Here is a 27,497-nt window from a genome sequence, read left to right as displayed (position 1 = left end):
ACACAAGTGGCAGCCAACAATTCTAACGCTGATATCAGACCACAACGTAACTCTATTGGTGACTTATAAATGAAGATACAGAGTGGATGGGCGGTGGATACGAATTTGATTGCAAGACGTCAACTTTATGAAAGTTTTGTAGATAACAATTCAGCCAACGAAAACTATTATTTTCCTTATTTTTGACTAATTATCTGGTTAACTGTATATCATCTGCTGCATTTACAGCAACAGTTTTCAAAAATGACAGCAGGGATTTTCCCCCATTGTGAGAAAACAAGTATGTTATTTAAGAGAAGTCTAAAAAGCTTTGCTATCCTGAAAGCAACCCAAGATGGCTTGGTATGGTCCCCACCCATCAACTTGCAGAAAATGCTACTCTCAGAGCCATCCAAAGCTGCGCTGGATTGTCTGCTTTGCCTGCAGCTGCAGAGAGCCAGCTCTGAATTTCTCCGGTCAGTTTTGTAAACATCTTGGACTTATTTCAGCATGAGCTGAACACAAATCCAGTGATTCAACTTGGACAGCTGCTACCGCCAGGACACACTTTAAAACAGACATGCTACGTGCGCACGTGTTTTCGCCTGCATGTGTCTAGGAAGTCTAGAGGGATTCAGGAAAGGATCTTTCCCCTCTGCGTCCAGAGTTCTTTGTTAGTAGCACAAGTGCCATTAAAATATGCATGACAACAGTAAATGACAATTTGTTTTCTTCCTTGCTAGGCATTCAGCAACTGCAAAGTTGATTGCAAGCTTATTCTAATCCATAGCACTAGAATTCCAAGTGGATTTGCTCGCATGCTTCTCCAGCAGCTTTCCAGTCCTCTTAATTTTTTTTCCCCGTCTTTTTTTCTTCCTTTTCTGACAACTGAATTCTTTCTTCACAGCTTTCGCGTTCACGTAATATTTGTTCCGTACACAAACAAGCTATTAAATCCACTTTAGCTATTAATAGCTATGTCAGCGAATAATTTCTGACATTGCTCAAGGGACAACATTTTTGCTCACCAAATCAACTCTGAATGTGCAACAGCGCCAAAATGTTTGGTTTTAGGAGCATAAACACCAGTAATTAATATTTAAACACTTTAATATAAGAATGACATTATTCCTCCCAAAAGAACCTGAGTGTCTACAGCTCAAATTTAGCAGTCTGTCTTTCAAATATCTGAAGTAAAACGTGCACATGATAAATACTGTATTTCATCAACGTTGTCAACAGGAAACATTTGACTAATCCAAATCTTAAGGCTGCATAGCCTGTAACAAGTTCTACTACTTTCAGTGCTAAGCAAGAAAAAGAAGTGCCTTGGGGTGGGATTTGAGATTTAAAACCAGTTTCAGGCTCTACTGCTATATGCTATATTTGGACTATCACTGTTCTCTGCTCCTCCATTGCTCCTCTGTGATAGGGGGAATGCCTGTAGCTTCTTTACAGCTCTTCAAAAAGGGGTCTTAAATTTTATGCCTCAGTAAAATTATGTTATTTCTGACATGCTGAGCTCCTGCAGCACTTGCTAACTTCAGTTCTAACATTTAAACTCTGTTCTCCCAGCATGGTAAGCACCATGCCTGCCTCTTTGGTCTACTGGAGTTTAGGGTGGACTCAAGCAACGCCTTACCTGTTTGCTGGAGTGGACGCTGTTTTTATTCCTGTTGTTGTCCAGCAGCCCCCCACATTTGCCCAACGCTGCCAAATCCTTCATAATAGAGTTCAGAGCTTCTTCTTCATCTGCAAAAGGAGGAGAGACAACTGAAGTGTGGAAGGCAACCTCACCCTGGAACTGCAGAGTAAAAATACAGCATTGCAAATACAATCTTTCAACCCAAATGGGTCAAAAGACACAGTGTCTAGCCTTCCTATTAAGAGAGGCATTCAAAAACTACACCACAGTCCCTCCCAGCCCATCGTGTCTTGGAAATACAGCTTTCTTCATCACAGGTGAGACAGATCCTCAGAAAAGTCAATAGCTGACTGTGGGTGACCACTTCTCCAGCTCATAGCCCATGTCTGCTGCCCATGGGGTCCTTTGGAGAGAGACCCATAGGCCAGATGCACTGTCCAGGGGGCTGGATCCAGTTTGCGAGGTATAAGGTGGTACTCTACAGGACAGAAACCTTTCAGGACCCAGAAAGCTCACACAGCAGGTGATGGAGTACAACACAGCTGTTCATCTCCTCGTTTCCACCCTCTTCATTTAAAGATGCTCAAGAACCACAACTGATTTTCAAAACTAGAGCCAGTGAGAAACCACAGGAGAGGGCAAAAAACTCATTAGAAGAGGTAACAAACTCAACTATGCTGGCTAGAAGAGAGAGACACACTGAGAGTCCATGTGGTATTTCCAATTTCTGCAGTAACTAGAAAACTTCGAAGGACCCATTCGATCTGAAACCAATCTCCTCCTTTTCAACAATTTTACATCTATGGTTGTGGTCTCTTAAAGCAGCTATAAACTATTACATTGCAAAATACCAACCACAAGCACTAAAAAAACCTATCAAGACCTAGGGCACGGCACACTCGTTAGAAGGGTGTGAGAACCCGTTGCATGCTCCATGCTCATGATACAATCAAGACAGGCAGGTATCAGGCACATGCAGCTATTACTGTAAAAATACAAATACAGCTACCACATTTTGTGCAAAACTGAGTGTCTCCAGGGATAGAGCCACCCCTACGCCAAGCCAGCCTGGAGATTTAACTCCAAGTCCGCAAAGATGTGAAAGATAACAAAAACTACATGAAATCATCCAGGATTGGACCCAAATACTGAGGTTCTTTCCCCAGAGAGGTATATGTCCTGGATCCTCATACTCAAGATACAACATCATCTCGTTTTTCCCACTCCTCCTGCTGGGTTGTATCAGGACTGAAGCTGTGAAAAAAACAAAAGATGTGAGAAAAAAAATTCTCATCCGTGCTGTGCACCCAGAGCCATCTCATTAAAGAAATAAGGGGAAAAATGGGGGAAAATGTTTAAAATCCAGTGTCACTTTTATTTTAGAGCTCAGAAATGAGCTCTAATGCCTACATCAGGCATTAGGAAAATGCCTACATTTTCCTGCAGGCAATGTGTGTGTATATACATATTTAAAATATAATATAAATATATATCTACATATCAATATTAAATATATAATTAATAAAATAATAACATTCACATCAAAGTACATTAAAGTGCAATTCGTCTTCTCTTCCACATTCCCCTACCCACTAAAAACACAGGTATGTTTCTCCAGAGGGGTGGCAGGGAGCATAACCTGAAATGCTGCAAGAAAACACTCAAGAAAAAGGTAACTTTCAGTTCTAGTTAAGGGGAGAAAAAAAAAAAACAAACAAAACAAAACAACAAACCAAACACAAAAAAACCCCAACAAGAATGTTCCCATAGTTTGGGGTTTGGGTTGGGTTTTTTGTTTGGGTTTTTTTGTTGTTGTTGTTAAAAGGGACCTCTGGGGACAAGCATAGTTTTCCAGACAGATTTTGTAGTAGGATAAAAACAACACAAAAAAAAAAAGAAAAAAACACTTTTTTGTGGAGGGGAAGGGAAAGGGGGGGAGGGACAAGTTAAAAAAAAAAAACCAAACACAAAACCTAAAACCACACACACCACCCTCCAGGAATTTTCCACCAAAGCTATAATCTCTAAAATATCCCTCACCCCTTTCTTTTTTTCCAACCCGAGAGACAACAAAAGTTTCCTGAACTCACTGACACAAAACACAGTCCATAATGACATGGGGAAACAGGGCTTCAACAGGCAGTGGCAGAGCTGGGCTTTTGCTAGCAAAACCACCAGATTCACCACCGCTCTCCCACCTCCAAACCACCCTGGACATGCCTGGCAGCATCTGCTAGGAGATGCATCTCTGGTTAACACACTGGTGCCCTCCAAGGATATTCCAGAACTTTTAAGATTCAGCACTGCCTGTCCCAAGGAGGGACAGCAGGGTTTGCTGGAGGTCAGTAGTAATAATAATAAAAAAATAATATACCAACAAACAGGGACACAGTAACTTCAAAGTTTTCTGGAGTGACTGTAAGCTGCTCCCTCCATTCCTCCCAAGAGAAAGACCTGGCAGCCCCCAAGAACTGGCCCAACCGCCCCATAGACCACATCCCAGAGAGCTCCCACCACCTCCCATGGGTGCCCATGAGGATCAACCATGCAGCTGAGAGCAATAGCATGAACTATGCTTTTGCCAGGATGTCTGCTGAGCACATGGCATCACTGAATACATTAAAAAAAAAGACAGATCTTTGAGCTGAAGTGGATCCTATCACTATTACCACTAGAGACGAGTGAGTATTCAGGGTCACTGCTTCAGTGTTATTCCTACGGGATACATTACTTCGTCACTCATATGGACAGTAGTCACAAGAGATTGCAATGTAGTATCACTAGAAGGAAGCTGGAAGCGAGCAACCCTGCAAAATGCAGAGAGACTGTGATTGGAAATCACCTCTGCAGGGTGTACAGAAAACCTGGATGTCCTTGCTGCCTATCCTACCACATGGGGCTTATGCAGGTCACCAAGTCAGGGTACTCAAACCAACTTGTAGCAAGTTGTTTACTGATTGACAAAGCAAGGAAGGCCAATTTCCCATGGACTTCTGTTATCTCCTTAAACACCGAGGGGTTTCCAACGTCCAGGAAAGGTTGGGTTTATACCACATTGCCCTGAAAGCAGTAACGGAGTCTTCCTCCTCTACCCACCCATCAATTTTGTCAAAACTTTTTGCAATGTGGTCTTCTGAGTTCATCAAATACAGGTTTAAAAATTCCTGGTGCTGCAACCCCCACCTGCACGATTACGGAAGTCACATTTCCTTAGAAAGTCAGGCTACACATCTCTGCCAGAAGCGTCCTTTTGCATCTCTCCCAAGACAGCAAAAAGAGAAGCATGCACTGACTTTCAGTAACTGCTTAAATTTAGCCCATTTTCAGAAATATCCAACCATCAACTTAATCAGCCTAGAATCAGTCTTGTAAAACTGGGCTGCAGCTGTCCTGAATCAGGTACTAGAAGAAAAAAAAAAAAAAAAACACCACAAAAGGGAAGAAAGAGAAGATATTTCTTGTATTTAGATCCTTGTTCCTCCATCTACTAAAAAGCTGATGCCAAACAGCATTCTGAAGAGCATTTGATAATTTTTATTACGAAACATGAGTGTTACTTGTCAAAAAAACAAAATACACATCCATGCCATCACTGCTACAAAATAAGGCAAGAAAACTTCTTCCTATATGAGCAGGAAAGGTTGTTTTCTGCTGCTGGAGCATGAAAGAACATGACTTAAGCACAAGCAGAAGTATATAATTTCCTTGAAGTAATGTATTTCTATGTGCTTAAGTAGCTTTTTAACTACTTTTAACAGTGCATTTTGAGTCCAAGGGAACTGCCATTTCAGAGGGACTATGACCAAAGTCTCAACTGTTCAAGACAAAGCGAAAAAAAACCCCCACACCATGCTCTGAAGCAACTTCAGAGCAGAAGCACAATTTGCATCATCGGTTGCAAAACCGACACTTCCCAGTCCTCTCCATGACAGCTTTGCACAGGGACTGATGCTTTCCAGACTAAGCCTCTTGCCCATCCTAATTACTGCTCTTGGGGTCTCCAAGCTGACTCCCAAGAAGGGTGGAGAACTTTGTTCCATGGAAACAAGCAGCCAGCTCAGCCAGTTCAGTCAAAATTCAAACAAGCACTGAAGCTTACTGGATAATTAAATCCAAATGCCACTAACAAGCTTCTCCAGCAAAAGAGGAGTCACAGGCTTCTTGCTCTCTGTTTGCCTTGGTTTGAGAGTGCAGGGAGTGCAGGATGGACGGCTCTCCCAGGGAGAAAATGGGGGAATCAACAGGAATCCCATGCCCAAGGGACATGCAAGATCAGGTTCTCCTGATCTAGCACTGGCAGGACCCAAGTATGCTTCAGCCTTCTGAGAAGGCAGCATTGAGACTACACAGCAAACATCTTCCCAGGCTTTGCCGCAGCTCCAGAACAAAACAGCTGCAAGTTGCACAACACCAATGAAGTATCCACAAGAGTTCAGATGGACTCTGAGGCTTATGGAAACCACTGACTTTGCGCAACGTGAGCAGGTTCTTGCTCCTGAACAAACTTCTGGCCCAGCTTCACTCTTGGACCGTTTTGTACAAATTCACATAAGGCATTGTAGGTTGACAGGATGAATTATACAACGAAGCCTGCTCTCTCCTCAGCACAGCATGTAACGAGGAATATTTCTATGATGGAAGAGCAGGACAAAGAAAAGCTGATTACACAGACAGCAAAAATGAAATGTAAAAATCAATTGTGTTTAGCACTTTCCCTTTGACCCCAGTGTCTCTTCTTCCATCCTCAGCTCTTACTTCATTTTCAGCTATTTCCCTTAGTAAGAAACTCATTTCTTTCTTCCCTACTTCCCACCAACACCCCAATTTTGTGCTTTTTAAATCAGCTTCCTGTGACAAAGCTCATGCGATCACACTGCCAGCCCATCCAACCAAGGACCACTTCCAACCAAATATAATAGCAGTCTCAAAGATATTAATTTCCCAAAGGTAAATATCCACAGTCACATAGAGGAAAGGAACACACAGAAGTAAGCCAAGAGCATTCCCAGGTAGCAATGACCAGTGGAGCTACAGTGGACATGGGAAGGTTGGTTTTATACTTTTACTAAAGTACACTGATCCGTTTTGGCAGGATTTTATATCTAAACCAGTATACCTCCTTCTCCCATCAAGTTTTCAGTTCTGTAAGATGTTAAGACTCACAGATCCCAGGCACTACCAATGTGAATCTAGGACATTCAGCACTTAGCAAAATCAACTATGAAGTGACATTAAAAAGCCACAAGATGACACATCTCTCTGCCCTTCATATACATGTTTCCGGCGCTGCTACATGGCTTTGGTTCCAGCATGCGTGCGGGAGAGAGGAACCTGGAGTTTCAGTCTTACTACAGCAGGCTCACTGCTGAATGAGGGGGCGGCAGGGGGGAAGCAAGGGAGAAATAGCAAGCCTGAAGGTCAACATGGACCACCCAAAACAATTCAACAGTCAGGAGAGAAAGCAAATGAAGAAGGGACAAAGGAATAATTTAGCTCTGTTCAGATGGTCTAGACAGTGCTGTTATTGTTGGCTTCACTAATAGGTCATTACTAAGAGGCAGCTTACGGTAGTTCCATGAAGCTGCTTCCATCAACACAAAAAAAAGCACCAGCTGGATGAAGCACACAGAAAAGCCTACAGAAGTAAAACAGAGTCCTGTAAAACATGGCAAGTTCTGATTTCGGCCTCTCGCACACACCAGGCAGAGCTAGGGCTGGGAAAAGTCAGGGAAAAATCCTGGGCGTTGCAGAAGGGAAGAATATTGTCCTCTGAGTCATTACTGAGCAAGGCTGGAGCATATAGCTAAGGGGCCGCACGTTGTCACATACACTTCCGCTTGGATCCAACGTAAAACCACAGATGTGACCACTTGTGGTCACTAAAGATCCCACTGTGCTTTTCGCAACCATGATGTTGATAGCCCAGTTCAGCCATTGTGCCTGTGTAAATTCCAGCAGCACCCTTCATCGCTAGCATCCACCTCTCTGGAAGGTGATGCAACTGCTGGGGATATCCCCAGGCAGAGGGAAGAGTTCCCTGAAGGCTGAGAGGGGATGAAGAGAGGATGGGAAGCCTCGCAGAAACATTGTCGCCTTCGGTAAAAGCCCTTTCAAAAGGCAAGACTTTGAACATATAGTAACAAAAATATTGAAATGTAATAAAACTTAGTGAAAAGAAATACAGAACTACATGACTACAGACACTCTCGTAGGCAGGTACAAATACTGTTTTCCAACTCATCCCCCTTAGAAGGGCTGTCTGTGAATTACCTGTGGCAAAACAGATTGCTGTATGCATCCATCTAGTGAGAGATGCAGATGAACCTCCATGTAAATTAAACCTACATGCACAAATCATTTTACCACTGTCTGGATCAGTGTGATAAAGAGAAAAATTATCCAATTACCCTCCCCCAGTCCAGATTACTGCGCACTGCAGCAGACACACCAGTGGAGCATGTTCCCTTTGCAAGTCAGCAAAGGCTCACTGGCAGCTGGATCCTGCTGTCGTTCACCCTCCTGCAACCCCACCCAAGGGATGGCAAGGTCACCCCTGTGTACAACTCAAGGGCAGGGCACAGCTCAGCAGGTCAAACGGAGCAATTATACACAAGGAAGTGAGGAAAGACCTATCTGATATGCAGGATTTCTTGGCAGGACTTTGCTCACTGACGTCTTAAGCTTGGGATACACAGATTCACATAGGTAACTAATGCTGTGGGGTGCTGGGGTTTCCTGAAAGCATGTTTCTCCTTATCAAGGAATTATGATGCTAAAGGGTGCACCATCTAATAGGTATAGAAGATCATTAATACTTTACCTGACAAATCAATGGTAAACGCTTGCTCTCCATAAATGACATTGGTTTGGATTTTGAATTTTTCTTTTATAGCACAACCAGTAACTGCTTTGTGAAAAGAAACAAAACCAAATCCATCAGAGGCGTTTGACATCTACAGATGTCCATCACATCAAATGCCCAATAAAACATCTGTGGTTTAGGGTACAGTTATACTATCTCACAGACCCTTTTCTCAAAGGTAAAGCTCATTTTAAGAGTTCCTGCCTCCTATTCTACCTCTACCCCATGCTATCACTCAGGTGACCCATACAACCATTGGTAAAATTGCACAGTCAACAGGTCAGAGAACCTGTTTAGATCAAAAACAACCCTTCCCTTTACATCCCCTTGCAAAAGGGGACAGAAATTAGTGCTCAGGAATGGGCTTCGGGGAGAAGGCAAGAATCTGTTTAAAAAAGCTAAACCAGTTATTTTTTAAATTATAATTAGTAAAACTCTATATCACACATGTAACTAATTCTGATCACCACAATGACAGGACCCAACCAGTCCCCAAAATACTCATGTACACGAATAAGCAAACACCTCCAATATAATATTAAGTGATTAGGCTCTTAACATGTCTATAAAAGCATTGAGAAAATAGCAAAAGAGAATAAACTGGCAAATAAATGAATATCTTATGTCATAACGTATTTGAGATCCAGGGTGTGAGATAATGAAGAACTTCAACTGCCCTCTGAATTTCCCCAGGGAAAACCAAAAGCTAACATAACGCTACTGGGACTGCACCTCGGTTTAGGTAAGGCGAGAGCAATGCCTTAAAACACTGAGTGATCTTGCAAATACCAAACCCAACAGTTCTCAAGAGCATTGACTGGCAAGTTTTATCACTTATGTGAAAGTTTCAGTGGCAAAGCCACAAATCATACAAGAAATTTCTCTTGATGAACGCGAAGAGCTGTGGCACAATACTGACGTACCCTCATCCCAGAGATTTACCAGGGACCTTTGCAATGGAAAAGGATCCAAAAGGTGTTCGGTTTAGCTCAGCAGGGAGGGAAAGTGGGGTTACATCTGCAGCTCACTACAACCCTCCACTCCCAAAATAGCCATCTCTCTGACAGCACCACGTGCAGTAAAATTCCACGGGATCAGAGCCGCCGGCGGAGCTCTCCCATGCTCTGCAACACGCTGCCCTCCTCCACGGCCCCAACCCCGTGCACACTCGTCACCACGTGTCCCCCGTACATCCCTGCACACACAGAGGGTAGCAAAGCCTGGCTAAGAAGCCATTTTCCCCCCAGATACAGCCCGTGCAATATCCCGACAGCCGGATTCGGTTAGGGTAAAGCAGCTCAGGGAAGAGGGCACATAAACTTCCCGGCGTTATATGATGAGGAGAGCTGCTCGGAGGCCGCACTGTGGTGTGTATCAGAGCTGGACAGCTTGGAGATGGACAAAAATCTTTGCCCTTGTGGTGTTTATCCTGTGGCTTTCAGATAAAGGCTCAGGCACAAAACCTGGCCCTTCTCCCTCCTTCTCACAGCCCCCCTCTTCCAGCAGCGCAGTGTTGCTGGGCCCTGTAACAACCTGTGGGGTCCAGCCATGGCACCCCACACCCTTCAACCCTCCTCGGCTAATGGGGCAAACATCTGGGTTAAAACTGGGTGGCATTTGGTGTGGGGGGGAAGATTTGCTGAAGAGGGCAGAGTTGGGGAAAACAGGTGCTGCCCCGCATACCCAGCCAGCGACTTGGATCCTGGAGCACAAGCCGTGATGGTTCAATAATAAAAAACACACCAGTTTTCAGTGATATGAAGGATTTCAGTGCTTCTCCAGCAACTGCCGACTGACCCTGCACCCCGTCACCACACGGCAGTGGGGCTCAGCCCAGGCCCCGCCACCGGGCCCGGGCCACCATGGCACCCAGGGCTGCAGCAGGGTACACAGGCCCAGCCGTGTCCCCAGGCCATGCAGGACAGGACAGGACCCTGGCGTGCCAGTCATACCCACCATCTCTCCAAGAAGTCACCCCTCAAATACTTCTCCAGCCCCTAGCAGGTGTCATTTTGCTGCCAAAAGAGCAGCAGCATGGCGCCTAGCCCTGCATCGGTCCCCAGCACCGAGCACACCACGCAGGGCTGGGACCCACACGAGGAGTTCTGACGAGCTCTACACTCCTGAGACTATTTTTGTATTTAGTCGACTAAGCAAGACCAGCACCCACGCCTTGCCCTGAGACCCTCCACAGCTAATCTGAGCTTGCCGTCCGTGCTGCCTCGCAGGCCCCCAGTCAGATCCCCTACCCCCTGGGCTGCTCCCTACAAGGGGAGCAGACAAGGCCGCCCCATCACGGGGGAGGAATTCGGCCATACCCGCACACGGAGTGCCAAAGCATGGGCCGCGATGTGTTTTGTTGGCTAACGGAGGTGTAACTGGGTAAGCCGCTTTGCCTCTAAGTGCCTCTAAACTTGGCTGTGAAGCGGGCAGGTGTGTTTGCAAACCCATCTGAGGCGTGCAGGGAACGACGAGAGTGCACCTCGGTCCCCTGCTACCGAAGCTCATAAAGAGATCTAAGGCATAGCAAAGATTAAATAAGCAAGTCTCTGTCAGCCAAAGAGCAAGCATTTACCCTACGGAGCACCAAAGAGAAACTTAACCCAGCCTTGACCATTCCAGCTGCCAAAGACTTCCCAGCCCCAAACAGGCTCCTGCACTGGGTGGCTCCCAGCTGCAGCCCTGGGGAAGATGAGAGGCAGAGACAGGAATACGGCAGTGAGAATCAGGGCTTTCCTAAAAAAAGCAGAGTGCTGCAAGATAAGCCATGCTAAATCTCTGCCTCTTAGAATCATAGAATCATTTAGGTTGGAAAAGACCCTTAAGATCATTGAGTCCAACCACAAACCTAACACTGCTCTTGGACAAACCTGTTGTTTCTCATTTGCTTTTGCAGATTAAAGTTAGTCTAGGAGAGCTGCAAGCAGGGGCTAGACCTTAAAAAGCAAAATTAACCACATTTAAGAAAATTTTGTATGCCTGTAGGTCTGCTGAGCATAAAAAAAAAAAAAGGGGGGGGGGCTCTTTGTTTTTATGGGACGATGCTTCTTCTCCCACAGCATCTGCCTACAAAACTCCTCACCACTTCAAAGGTACCAGGTACTGATTTCTCTCTCTCATCTCACAACAAACTTTCACAGCTTCTTTGATAACTCTGCCCTTTGCTCCACAGACACTAGCTACCTTTTCCTTTAATGGATTAACATAATTAAATTAAGCTTGGGGCAATTTTTCCAGCCTGTTTTCCTGCTAAGCTTCAAATTTTCTCCTTCTGAAGAAGGGCTTATTCGCCCTGGTAGCCTGTTTTTTTCCACCTCTATCAGTTTGGTCTAATAAAAGATATTACCTTCTCCCCACAACCCGGACCTCTCTCTTGAGCACACTTGAAAGGAGAAAAATGTTTATCCAGCAAGAAACATAGCTGGCAAGTTATTTCCCCTGACTGCCTCCAATACCTTTGAAGGTTATTTGCAGGCTCATAAAGACCTCTTTCACCCTCCCAGCCCAGCTACTTCCAGTGCTCAAAGCCACAGCCCAGAGCCCATGAACTCCTAACCTGTTGCTGCAGCAATGGCTGCAACTTCCCAAATACAGCGATGCAGGTCCAGTCCTGCATTCCCCAGGTGCCCAAAGACAGAAGGAGACACAGACACCTCTTAACCGGACACCCCTCGAAAATAACAAAACCTGAGCTAGAAAGCCTGATGTGCCTTATTATAAGATAAACTGCTGCAATTCATTCTGATTTTTTTTTTTTTTAATAGCTCTCAGCATACAAAGAGCAAGTGAAGAGCAAAACCATTGCCTTAGATTGAGGAATGAGGAAAACGAGGCATGGGAGAGCTGAGACATCAATGCCTGCGTGCATGGGGATAGGGAGAGTTGGTCTGTTCTCCCCCCACCAACTGGGGCAGTTCTCTCCATCTCAAAAGCCCCCCCAAAAAACTGAATTGGGTTAAATGGCCAGACCATGGCTGTGCAAACAGGCCCCCTCCACCTTCAGCAAGCTGCTCTGCCTTCTGCCAGCCTAGCCTGCAGTCTTCTTCTCCAAACACACCCACTCTGTCAAGGCAATACTTTGTCAAGGCAATACTGTAAATAAGCATCATTCTCCCATCTCCCGCACTTCAGATTACCTTTCTGCTGAAGCAAAAGTCACACTCACTCCAGAAAAGTACTAAAGACCTAAACCTTTGAGTTACACGTACATATGCTGAACAGAATAGATAAGCTTTCCTGGAGTTTTTATCATCAGAAACACATATGCATGCACACAGCATTTCATAACCAGAATTAGAATACTTAAGTCATTTTTAAACAAAAGGAAAAAAATTAGTGCTTTTTATATCAACTTATGCAGTTTTTTAGTATTACTTTTACTGTGATGCAGTGTTTAAACACAGCAATTTTTAACTGCTATTGACCACAGTCCTTCCACTGTGTTGTATTGGAGACGTGGACATCTTTAGAAGTATCATATGCACTTGCTGGTCCACAGCTACATTTTGATGAAATTATAAAGAGGTCTTGGACCCTTGTGGAGAGGTGGCAGATGGAAATGGACTGCAAGCTGGAGGAATTGCTCTGTGCCAGGAGTGAGAGGTGGGACATCCTGCTTTAGGACACACATGTTCTCCACTCCAATTTTTCTCTCATTATCAAGGCTGAGAAAACCAATGTAAGAGGCATATGTCACTTGGACTCTTTGAGGCCTGAGAATAATGGCAACCCAACAACCATGTTAAAAATGAGTTCATTATTCTTCCAACCAGAAGGAATTACAGTACCAAACTGACAGCAGATAACCACTTTAGGCTCCAGCACTGTTTTGGTTGACCAGTGTCCAGCAAGGTGTGTTGAGGACTAGCTTTCCTGAAGATGTCTCTCTCAGACCCATGCTCAGTCATCTTACCCCACTTCACCTCCATACCCAAGACCTGACCCACTCAGGAAACATGTGGTCAGCTTCTGAAGCAGTGACTAAACACCTACAGCACGGCTACATCTCTCCCTCTAGAAATCACTAAGTCCTTCCAACGCCATTTCCACCTACAAACCATCCCACTGGTCTCACCACCTTCCTTTTCCATGCAAAGAAAGAGTCAAATGTTTCAGTACAAATACAATTGTTACAGATCTCAAGTAAAGTGTCCCAAGGACAACACTAAATGGGAGCCCAAGAGATTTATTGAAGACCAAAGCATGAAGCAAAACCAGAACAATTCTGTCCCAAGATCCTATGCTGTACCCAGTTGCTCTTCCGTCCAAAATTAAGCCCTCTAATCTATCCTGCAGAGACATGTCCAGGTCTTTCACAAACAGCACTATGAGAATAAATGTTAAGCGACATGGTCATGGCCATGTCTACACATCATAAGAAGACCCAGTGCCAAGGACCTCTGCTTAGGCTGGCCCCAAGCTGGCACATGTAGAGATTCTGTCTTGGACCTGCAACAGCAGAGCAACCTACCCGCGGTGCTGGGATGCCACAGTTGCAGAGGGCTAGTCCAAGCACCACTGTACTGCATGACACGACCGAACTGCTATGTCAGAGGTGCAGCCCACAGAGACATCAGAAGTCCCCACTTCCCACCTTGTGGTCTCCATACGAGGTCATGCAGCTTCCCTAGAACATGTCCAGGAGTGAACAGTCCTATGCTGAACTCTGAGACACTGAGCAGTCTATAAATAGGAACCTAGGAAGAAAGGTAGACTTGGAATGGACCTTCATAGATCACTTCATCCAACACACCTCCTCTGTGGTCTACCAGAAGGGAATCAATGACATGACTGCAAATTCCCTGCTCTTCGCTTGAAAATGCTCCCTCACCCCCAAGAAGAAACACACATATAAAAGGAAGGGGGGAAATGAAACCAATAAAACCTCAAAATTTAGCCTAATTTTCTGTGCGTCAGCAAAGCTGTTGCAATGATTCAACTAACAAACACCACTCAGTAACACTGATCAGGATACACATTACTTGATCCGTCTTGCCCCAACAGTCAAGTCAGAGACCAAACTCAGGACCACACCATGATCCTTTCTGAATGCAGGCTGGCAGACCTCACTGGTCCCTAACACAGGCATTGATGCTATGTTAGTGATGAGCTATAGCAATGCTCCAAGCAATGACATTTGGAGAAGGGGACGTGACCAGCACCTTCCATCCACGTACAAGCGTAAGCAGAACTGCAAATCGGCACAAGACTCCTACCGATTCGGTTCACCTTCCCAAAAAACACAGTGCCTTGCAAAAGGGTGCTCTCTTCACTACAGCATTCCCACATTTACTGCTTCTCCAGTGCATCCATATTATGTTTACAGCCGACAGTTTGAAGGCACCTTGAGCAGTTTATATCAACCACACTCTCTGTAAAAGAAGTCATCAAACTGACTATCTGCTGAGAACTGGACTGGAGCCAGCAACTCATTCCCTACTGGTGCTCAAAGCGAGTCTGAACTTTCCTTCTTAAAATAAAAAAAAAAATTACATCGACAAAGGAGTGGTTTTCGCCTTCAAAGTGAAAATGTCTCTAAAAAATTTGGGGTTTTTTCACCAGGGGTTTTAAACCAAAATTTGTCATTCTTTACATTGAAGCAGGAGGTCTGGACTTTCTCTTCCCTTCCTTTTTTTTTTTTTTTTTAACTTGGCTTTAAAATAGTCCTCTCCCCACAAAATCTCTCTTCTAGGTAACAGAGAAAGCACAAAAAAAATCAGAGAGGTAAAGTCAGAATGTGGTAAGCACTGCTCTTCTCCTTTCTCCATGGGGGAGGACAAAGAGTTAAGGTGTGGCAGTGGCTTAACATTTTTCATTTTTTAAATTCAAACCACTATCAAATTCTGAATCACTTTTATACGAGGTTTGCAAGGACAATCCCTAAATTTACTGGTATTTCCCCCCACCTCCCTTCTCCCCCCGCCCCCAGCACCATTTCAACCATCCCTGAAAAGTTTTGGGTGAACTTGTGTAAATGCTGCAAATGTGAAAGTGCAGGGCTCAGCTTCAACCAAGACTCCTTCAAGATCTCTTCTTTCTCGGGTCACCTGGTCAGGTAGCCATTTCAGGAGATTAATTTAGGCTTCTCTGTAACCTGCTTCTTCTGGTGAAGGAAACAGGACAATCTAAGCTCAATTAGCTCCACATGTTAATCAAGCACTGACACCCACATTGGGTAGAACCCGGCTGTGTTCTTTAACCTGCTGAGCCTTCTCTTTTCAGCAAAATTAAAGAAAAGGAGCACAAAACTCTACAGCTGCAAACTGCTACTGGCTGGCAGAATGGCTTGTAGACCAATTTGGAATTGGGTTTGTGGTCAATGTTCATTCTGCAAAGAGCTTTCTCATACTTTGCCATGCTCATAAATGCATGGAATGCTGGCTGAATCCCAAACCCAGCAGTGCTGCTGTCAGTAAGGCATGCATCTCCTGCGAAGTCCTTTAGTGGGGCTGGGAAGACACCAAGCAATCCCTCCAGCTGTGTCACACCCGTGTGACAGTTTACAAGCACAGGACAGAGCATGAACATTTTCCTGCAAGTAAGGTATGATTTTGTGAGAGTAATGTGATAAGTTTGATGGCCAATGGCTTGAGAAGCTGAAGGGGGGCTGGGCCTCTCGCACTTATCACATGCTCATGTGAGACAATACTACCAACCTCATGTGAGACAATACTACCAACCTGATTATTCACATGCTAAAACTGAGAGAGTCCAGCACTTCCAAGTGGTCCTGACTTCTGACATAATGAATTTTGATTTATGACATAATGAATTTTCTTTAGCAGTAGAAATAAGATCAAGATCTTTATGTACCTTCAGAACTATAAATAATTTCCACTTTAAAAAAAAAATCTCCCTCAGCATCACAGAGCATCTGATACACAACTGTTCCAGGGGAAGAGGGAGAAGGTGCAAGTAATCTAGGTCACCAATTAGAAAAGCAATATACTCGGGCTCTGCTTGAAACAGAAGCTTCCTGGGGAGAAGAGATACAGGGAATGAAGATGCTCTGCCCAGAAATACAAGGCGGACTTGGGAAGAGGCTCCACCTAGAACATCTGGGCACACCAGATCACACTGACGATAAGAAGAGAATTTGTCCAATTTTGGCACCACTGACAGGCAAAAAAAAAAATTAGAAAGCAATGTAATATTCAGCCAGACCATATTGGCAATGTCTCCCACTCCGTTGCCATGCTTGGTAGCCCCAATCAAAATTAGCGGGCTGCAGAAAGTTAATTGCTTCCGGGGAATCCAGTTCTTACCCATCTTTCCATCTACATCAGGCCTCCATTCCACTGGTCCCAGACACTTGTACCTTATCCTCCACTCTCAAGCATCCACCCTGTAATAACAAACATACACAGAGGTTACAGATTAATTTTGACACGTCAATGGGGACAGCGACTAACAGGACCACTCTTCACAAAGTGTTTCCCCACCACCACCTGGGCTGGAGGAAAGAGGAGAACCATTTAGTTAGGAATTGAGACCAGCAGTTTGCCCTCCTCTACACACCCCAAAGGTAACACACCACAAACCTGGTACCTTTATGGTTTTAAAATCTTGGAGTAAACAACTTATACTTGTGCCATAGGTCTCCCTTTGTTAAGAGCAGACCATCTTTAATACATTATACTTAAAATGTATTTTTACATTATATAAAGCAACCTTAAAGCAATACCACGTTTAACACATAACGTTTTGCAGCATCCCTGTGGGATAACACTCACTTTGGGACCAAACTGACAGCAGGATGTGGAAAGTCAGTCCCAGAAGCAGCCTGCATCAAAGCAGAAACCTAAATTTAGGCCTTCCAAATTCCAGCCAAGGTTCCTCAAGGCTGGACCAGCTTTCCTCTGACCGCATGGGAAAAAAGCTGAGTCTAGGCAGCTCTCGGCAGCAATGTATGCCCCATACATCCCTCATGGCAGGCATGTCCCTAACAGCCCTTCCAGAGTCTCTGCGTGTTGCCAAGTGCCGCTCATGGCTATCTGCTAATCTGCCCAAAACCAATGCAGAAGTGGGTTCAGTTACCTGGCATGCTGCATTTAGCCAAAGCTCTGTGCCCAGCAAGGGGCTGTGGTTTTGTTGGGTTTTTTTTTTCACCAGGAAACTTAGTGTAAAACTGAGCCTGCTGGAGTCAGTCCTGCTCACTAGCGAAAAACCTCATTTTAGACTGAACAAAGGCATAACCCACCTAACGATGGGCACCTTTTAAAAAGCAGTGCGATAAGACGCGATCAGCAAAGACCAGTCCGCTTTAGCTGGCTGATAAGCACACAGAATTCTTGGTTGTCAACCTGTGTGATAGCATGAGTAAATGGAGAGACATCTCAAGTACTTCATCAGACTCACATGGAGAGAGTAAGACATTCCCGTCCTGCAGTCCCTGCAGGCAACATTGCCCCAGAGTCAATGAGAGCTGTGCACGCCAGGACACAAGACACGAATTCTGGAGTGTTATGTACCACGCATTGGGCAGAAGCAGTAGAAAAAGGCACTTTGAATATCTCCCAGCTCAGTCAAATCAATTTAAACACAATAACAAATCTGAAGTGAACCAGGAATGATCACAAGCGTGGATTAAAACGATTTTCAGCAGCTCTGGCGCCTTGGTGCTGGCAAGCAGGAGGATATTTATCCAACCTATTTTGAGAGAGACGAGCAGGAAGGGAAAGCGATAAGAAAGCAGCAGAGGCGGAGACGTACATGTGCCCCAAATTGCGTTGTTCCTTTTGCTGCTGCAACTTCCTCTCAGGACAGCACCATTTAGCCTAAGAGCCCACAGCCGCCACAGACTCTGCTCTGTCCATTTTCGAGACAAAGGAGGAGGCAAGCAAGTAACTAACAGGCTTGGGAAAGTTAAAAATCCTATCCTGAAAAGGAACCGGTCAGTCTACGCAACCCTGAATCAAGAGAGAGCAGAAAACCACCGAGAAAGCAGTGTAAAAATTCCATCTGATTATAATAAGAGCAGGAAACTGCCCAAATCTTCACTGCTTTTGCTTTCAAAATTGATGCGACACTTCCAGCAATTAAGCTGCGTGCAGAGTTTGCACCGGAGGCCACTGGCAAATAGCCTGGATTAACCCTAAATTCCTGGGATAGCCCAGGTTAACTCACCTATCAGTGTAATAGACTTTTCTAATGGCTTTCTGGAGACCTTCCAGACCTTTGCAATCCATCTCTAGTTACAAAAGCATGCACCTACAGGAACCGTGCAAATGAACCCTGGAAAAAACAGGTGACCTTTCCATCAAGAGAGCCCTACCCTGCGCTCTTCTCCATCAACTCTGCCATAGCAAGCCCCTGAGACCCCAATGACCAGCTCATGAGCAAACTAGCCCCCGCACACGGTGCAGAAAATCTCCACGGATACACGAGAGAAAAAAGGTTTTCTATTTTAGCAGATCTCTTCAATCCTGAGGACAGCCAGCCTTCAAATCGGACTGCAAACACTGGCGATTTCCGTGGCTTCCCAAAAATACATACCAGCAGCTTCCTGTTACAGAAGGACAAATTCCTGTTTCTAAGTAGAAATTTTGTCCTTTTATTACCTCCCTTAAAAAACAGGGTGGATAAAGGGAAAAAAATAAGAGGAAAAAAACAGAAAAATCCTTTTTCTACTCTGATGCACTTCAAAGCAGAATCCCCACTTCACCTCCCACTAAGCTCCCTGATCAGAGCCTTCAAGTGTTAGCAGTTCACAACACAAACCAGTGAGCGTCTGAAACGGGGCTCCCGCTTCACACTCCACCGCTCCCACAGCTAGCAGAAGCAGCCTCTGCTGTAAACCTATTTTAAATCTCCACTCTCAGTCCTCAAACTACTGTCCTGGTAACCTCGCCATGCACATACACCTCCTACCAAGCAATGAAAGTAAGAGCTCAGCAAAGCATCGGCTCCCAGGGATGTTGGGGCAATGCAGTACTCGGATTCCAGGTTTGTGTCGTGCACGCAAGAGACTTCGGCTGCTCCTCCTGTCTGCTCAGGAAACTGCTGGAGATTACTTAACCTGCAGGAAAGCCCAGTATAGATGCTCTCATCTAGAGTAACAGCAGCTTTGATTTGATGGAGCTGAACTCAATTCTGCAGCCAAAGTGGCTCAACTTCATTACTGCTACGTGAGTGCAGAGTATGAGTATCCATGCAAGAGCTGTATGTAAGGTTATTAATCCACTTTAAAAATTAATCCCAGTTCTTCCATTTTCTCCCCATACTCCTGGCTGGGAAGGGATTAAGCAAGACTGAGTTCCAAGGGAGACAACAGCAACGTACTGTCCAGCTAGATGTGACTCCAGCCTCTGTGCGTCTAAGCTGTGGAAAGCAAAGTAGGGGAGGAGAGGATGGAGAAGAGCAATTTTTCGCTGGGTGGAAGGGAAGACAAAAAAAATGAGTGGAAGAGACTTACTAGGAGAAAGAACGTAGGATGGGTGTTAGGAAAGCGGGAAGAATGCAGTCCAACATTGAGAGCTGGAGTCACCAGCAGTCTATCATTGATTTGAAATGGGATTTACAGTATCATCTACCCCCAAAAGGGCTGTTCTTACCCCACTGAGGCTCAGCATCCAACATATAACATGGCCTCCAAGTTGGCATACCTTGCCACTACTGCAGCACAAGCAAGTGGCATCTCCCTCTGTGGTTTATCATCCACAGGCTTTGAGGGAAAGCGGCACCTACTTATTCCTGCCTGAGCACCACTTAACACTTTGGTTTGAAGGTGTAGGGACACACCACCATAAAAAAAATAATAAGCCACAGTTGCCCCTGAAATGTGGCTCAGCTGGAAAGCTACTCAAACGAGCATTGCTAAAATTGGGACTTTCCTTGTTTTTTCAAGCAGCAGGGAACAACATGTTGGGCTCAGAGAGTTTAACAAGCAAGAGTCAAGCGGAAAAAATCTCTCCTTTTTAAGAGTTGACCACATTAACTTTCAGCAAGTTTCCGGGAGTCCTGCCAGGGCGCTGGAGTTTTGTATACTACGGAACTGTTAAAAATATTATTGTAAATGTTATTTTCAAAAAGCTTCAGAGGCCAGGGCTGGGGTAGTGTTAAAAACAACACCAAAGCAAATGAGATTGTTTTAATGGTGAGAATACAAACGTATGCATGCTGATAGCTCAGTCAAACAGCCTGCAGGCTTGGCAAAGATGGATTCAAATGCAAAGAGAGAGTGGTTGAAATATTACAGGTTTCCTCAGATCATCTCAACCTCATCCTTATAGTTTTGTCTAGACACTACAGAACATTCGACCCTGTGCACATAGAACTGCCCTGGAAATAGGATCCATATTGCGGGGCTACACAAAAGAATAGCTAAATTTTGGTGACACTTCAGACACATAAGATCCTACTCTCATGGCATTTTCCACTCAGGTTATCCAAAGGATGCACCACACAGGGGTAGTCAAAAAGTAGCCATTTAAGACCATGCATCTATGTAGATATGGCACTTAGGGTCATGGTTTAGTGGTGGTCATGGCAGTGTTAGGTTTACGGTTGGACTCGATGATCTTAAAGGTCTTTCCCAACCTAAATGATTCTATGATTCTATGTTTATTAACAAGCAACTGGGATGGACTTTTTGCAAACACACGTGTAACCAGGCCAGGTTTGCAGACATATCTCTCCCAAGTGGGCTCAAGAAACAAACTTCATAAGCCAAGGTGAGGAGGAAAAAACCTTTCCTGAGCATGCACCGATCAGGCTGCTAAGGAAGAAGTGACATCCATGCATCAGCACAGCTCACATAAGGAGCAAGCCAGTGCTCTGAGAACTACAGCGCATGAAACCCAACAAGCAATTCAATATGAATATTCATCAGTTGAGGTTTCTTCTCCCCATTTTTGGGAGCGACACCCCAAAACTGCTTGAGAATCTTTTTCACAACATACGTTGCTTGGAGAAGAGATCTGTGCTTAAGAGCCATCGTGCACGATGCAGGCTACCTTTAGTCAGTGATGCAGCCAATGCAGCTGTATTCAACAGCCAATTCTAAAGAAAAATCTCCTGAGCCATCCTGTTGATTCCAGCACAACGTGTACTTAGAATAAGAGCTTTAAAACCTGCAAGACTCCTGCTGTTAACTTCCATGACAGCCCTTTAAAACAGTCATTGAGCTCTTAAAACCTCTCCCCTCTCAACACTTCTTCTTCACGCAAATGACTTCATAAGTGAAATGTTGCAGACAGCATGCTCCAATAAGTGTTCTTGCTTTACAGTAATAATCCTTTTACCAAATTCAGTGAAATAATCAGAAATTTACACTGGCATATAAAATAGCTTTGATTTTGCATACAGATCTCAAACTTCTAGAAACCCATAAAAAAAGGAAACAAATCAAAAGGATTAGAAAGGACTCTTCTATCAGCAAAAATCAGACAACACAGCCCTATCAGGTCAGAGTTAATGTATTTTTATCTATATAAAATATAGATATATTATGTATTTTTATATCTATAACATAAAATAATATATATATAAATATATATATTTATTATGTATGTTATACATATAGATATATATAACAGACAAGTCAAGCAAAGCAAATTTCCAGAGAACACACGTGGTCCCCACCTGATTGGTTTTTTACTTGCATCAAGGTCTGCACAGTGCAGAACTGCGTCCCTACTGAACTCACACTTGTTACAGAGGAACTGCCTCCGTCAGCAACTGGTGGAGCCAAACCAACTTGCAGACACCCTGATTACATCCCAAAGCCCAGCTCAGTCCCACCATACACTGTGCCTAAATGCAAATTTTTAAATCAGGCACTGAAGTGACAAAGTCTAAAGGATCCTCATCTCCTGCAACCCAGTATGTTCATCTCCCCAGAAGCCAGCCGAGTCAGGATTATTTAAACACACAGCCCTGCCTGCTGAGGATGAAGGTCTGCAGCTAGAGAAGAGCACTGTTCTGCATCATTTCCCCTTTGACAGGGCAAAATCCTGTCCTTGGATAGTTATCTGTGCACTTAGAAAGCAGAGAGAAACCCCGACGCAAGTTACACCAACAGAAACCCTCTGATTTCGACAAACATACCCCCCTAAGTGAACACAGCAAAGGGGAAGGTGTATCTCTATGTGTAAGACAAAAGCCAACACAGAAGAGTGCTGTCGTTTCTTCCTCCTGCAGGTTTTCATGGCCAATGACTGAAGACTTTGTGGGAGGGAAATTAAAACAAAAAAGCATATCTGGAAAAGCGAGGCTTCAAGCCTCTTTCTTCTATGTCCCTGGGAAGAAACAGGAAGAAGGAGCAGAAACCAAAAAGGAGGAATACATACTGAAACCTCCAGATGAAATACACCCTCAGAAAAGCATTTGTCTCAGAGCAAAATCTTTCCTGGGAAAAGCAATTGGGAGAAAAGCATCTGCGCAGCACCGACCTGCTATCCAGCATCAGAAATGAATAGTCTCTGTGAACGAAGCTTTACGCCAACGAGCTGCAAAGCCAATGTTGCGCAATGGAGAACGTGGCCTGTGAGCTGGCATCTGCACCCGGGACTAGGACACCCAGTTATCTGCGAGGATAATGGCAGGCAGGAACCAACCCTGCCTCTGTAGCTTTGACCTCCACGAGTATCAAACGCATTACAAACTTTATGACTGGTCCAACATGCTCTAATGGGGAGGTTAACGCTAAGTGACCAAGCTTTGGACCGGGAAAGAGGGAGGTCCACCTCATTCCCTAGGTGGGCAGCAAGACCTCGTGGCAGGATCAAGGCTTTGAAGCCACTGTGCCACCTTCCACGCTGATCCCACCTTCTAGCTGACCTGCCTTCTCTCACTTGCAATATCCCGCTGATAGCATACAGGATAACGCCTGTATCTCCTGTGAGTCGTCCTACCAGCCTTTGTATACCACCATTTACCCTCAACCGGCTGCGATCGATAGTCCCTCTCGCAGCCATCCCACTGCACAGCTTCCTCTCTAACAAGCTGCAGCCTCACCCCTGCAGCCTGTCTAGATTTGATTGATCACAACACGACTTTCCAATCGACTGCGAAGCCGAGGGCTGAGGACTAATTGACCACTTTCTGCTTTCTCAGCAGCTACCTGGTTATTTTGCTCCTTCTGCATGGGCAATAAACGTGAGCTCCACAGCACATGGGGAGACCAGGACCTGAGGACTGGCCCCCAAGAGCCACCTCAGAATTTGCAAGGTCCTTTTCTTGCTCTTGCCACTTCTGCCATGCAATTCTGTATTGAGATTAAAACAAGGTGAGGAAGCAGATCTCAGCAAGTGCTTGGTAGCAAGCGAAGATTAAAAGACATGCTGTGGTTTTGGGCAGAAGGACCATGTTTCTGCACAGCCCCAGGACACTGCTGTCTCCACAAGCTGCTGGCTTATGCATGCCATCGGTGGGGTGGTGATGGGGTTATGAAACAGAAACACGTGGGTCAGTTTCCACAGAGGTTTTGTTCTCCTTGTCCTCTTGACTTGTAGTTTCACATGAACTCAAGTACGCTTGCCTTCACGTGTGACTGAACACAATAAAAAAAATGAGCCATTAGCAGCACAGGTACCAGACTGGGCAGCACGCGGCCATACGCTCACACAACCTTACAGGTCTGTAGAGCATATGTATTGCCTGAAGCTCAAAGTCCTCAGGGCCTCCCGGGTCTGCCCTACCTCTTGCCTCTCCTGCCAGCCCTTCGCCATCCAATTTTCACATAGCTGTGGCTCTGCAGGGCCCATGCACACGCTGTTGCTTGCTCCGGCGCACACAAGGCAGCTTCTTCTGGAGAAGGAGAAGCAACCTCGAGTTGCCCAAACTGTGCCACCCACAGCCATCATGTAACGGTGACCTGCTCCCCCAAGTGCAAGGCAGCAGGTCAAGGCTGCTGCACCGACTCTCCTTCGTTCCCCAAGCCCAGCGGAAGGAAGCAAAGATGAGGAAACTGAGGAAAAGGCAGACCTTGCCTCTAAATCCAGCTTAGGGCATTGCAGAGTGCAAGGCTGAGAGCAGGACAGCTCACCAAGGCCAAGAGCAGTCTGCAAGGGAGGCAGGGATGAGTAATTTCCTCTCCTACAGCATCCAGGCTGGTGCGGTGCAATGGAAAGTCACAGGCAGCAGAAAGCTGTGGGCCTTTTCGGCCACCTTGGAGGGAGTCTGACCTGAAGACTTTCAGAAGAGAGAAGCCCATCACCCTCGAGAGACTGTGGACCAACCCCGAACTGTCAAGGCAGCCGCACAACACCTCTGAACTGGAAGACCAAAAAGCTCCAAAATCAGGTCACTTATTAGGCACAGTGGGGAAACAGTCAACTACTTTTAGAAGAAGGCTCTGGAGAAATACAGTTCAACTCAATATTGATTCCCACGGCCCCATTACAGACAGAATTAATTTCCAGGATGGAAAGAAACATATGCCTGCATATCAAAACAAAATACAGAAGCCTTTCCAGTTCTTCAGCTGCATTTCAATGGAAACCAGAAGGCTGTCACACGATGGAAAGATTTCAGTTTTCTAATTAATCCTCCCTGCTGAGCGTTTAATGCCGCTAATTGATGAGGAGAGGCGGTGTCCAGACAGCATTTGCAATTGCTTTTTACATCTTTAGACCAAGTTTTCTCTAAATTAAATAAAACTAAGGCAGATTTGCTCCCTGCATGCACTGTGCCCTGCTCCAGCTCCCTCCTTAGAAGATGTCTGGTTGAAGGAAGGGAAGCAAAGCCCATCTCAGAGCTCGTTTACAAGTGTTGGAAGTTTTCCTGGAAAACGTCATCTGCGATCCTGTCACTTCCACAGAACATGCCAAGAGAAAGACCATCGGTGCCAGGGACACAGTCTGTACCATGAAACACCCAGCCCCTACCCTCCATAGATCTAGGGGATAGCTTCTCCTGATTCAACAGAGCAATTGCTCAGCCAAGAGATGTCCCGTAACACCTCCAGAAAACCACACAAAATGCACCGTAGTGTCAGGAAACAGATCATCAGGCCCCACAGCACAGCCCCAGGGGCCCAACACTGTGCCACCACCAGCAAAAACATCTCACTGGTGGCAGAGCAGGCTTGGTTGCTCACCTGCACCACAGAACGGTCCTGGTCTCTAATCCTAAATATTGATCTCAAACTGCTTTTGACCAGGAGACACTTTTGGACCCAGCAGAGTGATCCTAAATGCAAAAGCCAACACAGTCTACGTGAGAAGGCACCTCAGCACATGCTTGGATATGAAATTTCTGCTCCCATCCCCTATCTGTGTTGAGCACATGCTCTAGTTCATCTCTGAATTAGTTAATTCACAAAATTAGTTAATCTGTCCCTTTATACTCAACGGTCAGTGATTTCAATCTGGGAGATGCTAAGTGCTCTGAGCTGCAAATGAAATTGGGGAGTGCGAAATGAAAAAAAATACACGTGCACGAGGCTGTGCTATGGTTACTGAGGAGTAATAAACGAAGCAGTGTTGATGGTCCCCAAGCTCTGGCCTGAAACTCCAGCACTGATCTGTTTGTCATAGCAATAGCATTTCCACCTGCACCTTTCTGACATCTCCTCTGGGAGTCTTCACAGACCACTGTCATAGATCATGGCCAACGGAGCCCAGGCCAGCTGTGCAGATGTCTAGCTGGCTGACCTCTCCTTAGCAAAAGGCTTCTAATTTTTTTCCCCCCTATTATTATTATTCAAACCACCTACTCCATCATAAATGTAAAGTAAAATTAGCTTATTCCTAAAACTTTAAATAAAGACGAGCTGACGCCTGCACAAACTGAGTCCTAGCAAGCCAACGGGAAGGCTCCAAGCATGCAAAGCATGTCAAGTCTAGAGCTTTTGGCCCTTTTACTAAAAAATCCTATTGCTGCAAGCAACTTGTGCACGTGCAAGTCAAGTCACGCGCGTGCAGAGTCCCTCACCTGCACAGGCTGGCTGCTACTCTTCCATAGTACCCCGAGTAAACTACTCCTGTCTGCCCAACAGCCTATTAATAAATATACACCAGGGAGAAAAACTGCACGCCAGCAGGGAGGTGGACAAGATGATCTAATAGGACCTTTTCCATCTCTTAACTTTTATGCTTAGTCACAGGATAAATATCTCCCACGTTGTAAAGAAACATGCTGGCTTTGCTTGCCTGCTTATGTTGGGAGAGAGTTGCCCTCTGAAGACATTTCGTTTTCTGGCTGTTATTTCACTCACACTAACAGTACTTACACAAGGAGAGTTAAGCAAAGGAGGACTCGCATTTGCCTGGCTTTCGGCTTCAGTGAGCTCCGAGGCACCCAAGCAAATCCCCTAATTCCTGTCCCCGCAGCCACAAGCAGCGCAGGAACCTTGTTTCTGTATTATCAGAGCACTTGTGCTTCTCTGAGCACTCAAGCCTGATCTTGTCCAGCATGGAGAGGCACTCAATTTACTTTTACAGAAAGCAGGTTGGCAAGAGAACAGACAGCAAGCATCCCCTCCATCAACCAGCCAGGTCAAACCTCCTGTGACAGACTGTCAGAAAAGAGCTGGAAAAAAAAAAAAAAACCAAACCCAAAAACTCAAACAAACCCCAACCACCCCAGAAAGGGAAATGCAGGGAACCAAAGGGTTGGGGGAGAAGAGAATCCAGTGCATCTTAGATAGTATGGCTTACACTGCAGTTTGCATTGGCAATGATTCATGCCACTAGCAGCAGCAAGGCCCTCCTGGTTTTAAAATGCAAAAGAAGTACAGCATGCAGAGAAAGGTCCAGCAGCTGCATTACTCCATCATCTCCAAAGTGTGTTCAAGCAAAGCATGCACCAATGTGCAAGGTTTCTACAAGTGACCATCCTCACACATAATCCAAAGAGCAATTGAGAGCCTCAGGATCACAGATTTGCAAATTTCACCACAAAAGGAAAAAAACCTTTTCCCGCATAAATTCTAAAAAAAACCCCACACACCATAAGAAATCCAAAAGCCACACAATCTGGATCTCTTGCAACCAGACAGACATCAAGGGATGGGGAAGCAACACTGGAAAGGGAGTCAGGAGTAGATGGTTTTGCTGTGTTTTCTAGTTC

The 27,497-nt window shown here is 45.2% G+C and overlaps 1 protein-coding gene across 3 annotated transcripts in view; it reads right to left on the bottom strand.

Moving 5' to 3' along the window:
* The window catches only part of LOC128150927 (mitogen-activated protein kinase kinase kinase 3-like), an 82,011-nt gene that overhangs the window by 43,042 nt on the left and 11,472 nt on the right, over positions 1-27,497 (bottom strand). For all 3 annotated transcript variants that reach the window (XM_052807721.1, XM_052807739.1, XM_052807732.1), the window contains exons 2-3: positions 16,751-16,830; positions 1,622-1,731 (exon numbers count right to left, since the gene is read on the bottom strand). In XM_052807721.1, coding sequence (XP_052663681.1) covers positions 1,622-1,731; positions 16,751-16,754 — 114 coding nt within the window. In that variant the 5' untranslated portion in view covers positions 16,755-16,830. The remainder of the gene's footprint in view (positions 1-1,621; positions 1,732-16,750; positions 16,831-27,497) is intronic.

The sequence above is a fragment of the Harpia harpyja genome, chromosome 1 (genome assembly GCF_026419915.1).
Source record: "Harpia harpyja isolate bHarHar1 chromosome 1, bHarHar1 primary haplotype, whole genome shotgun sequence".
NCBI classification, from domain to species: domain Eukaryota; kingdom Metazoa; phylum Chordata; class Aves; order Accipitriformes; family Accipitridae; genus Harpia; species Harpia harpyja.
This window is presented reverse-complemented; position numbering and strand designations above follow the sequence as displayed.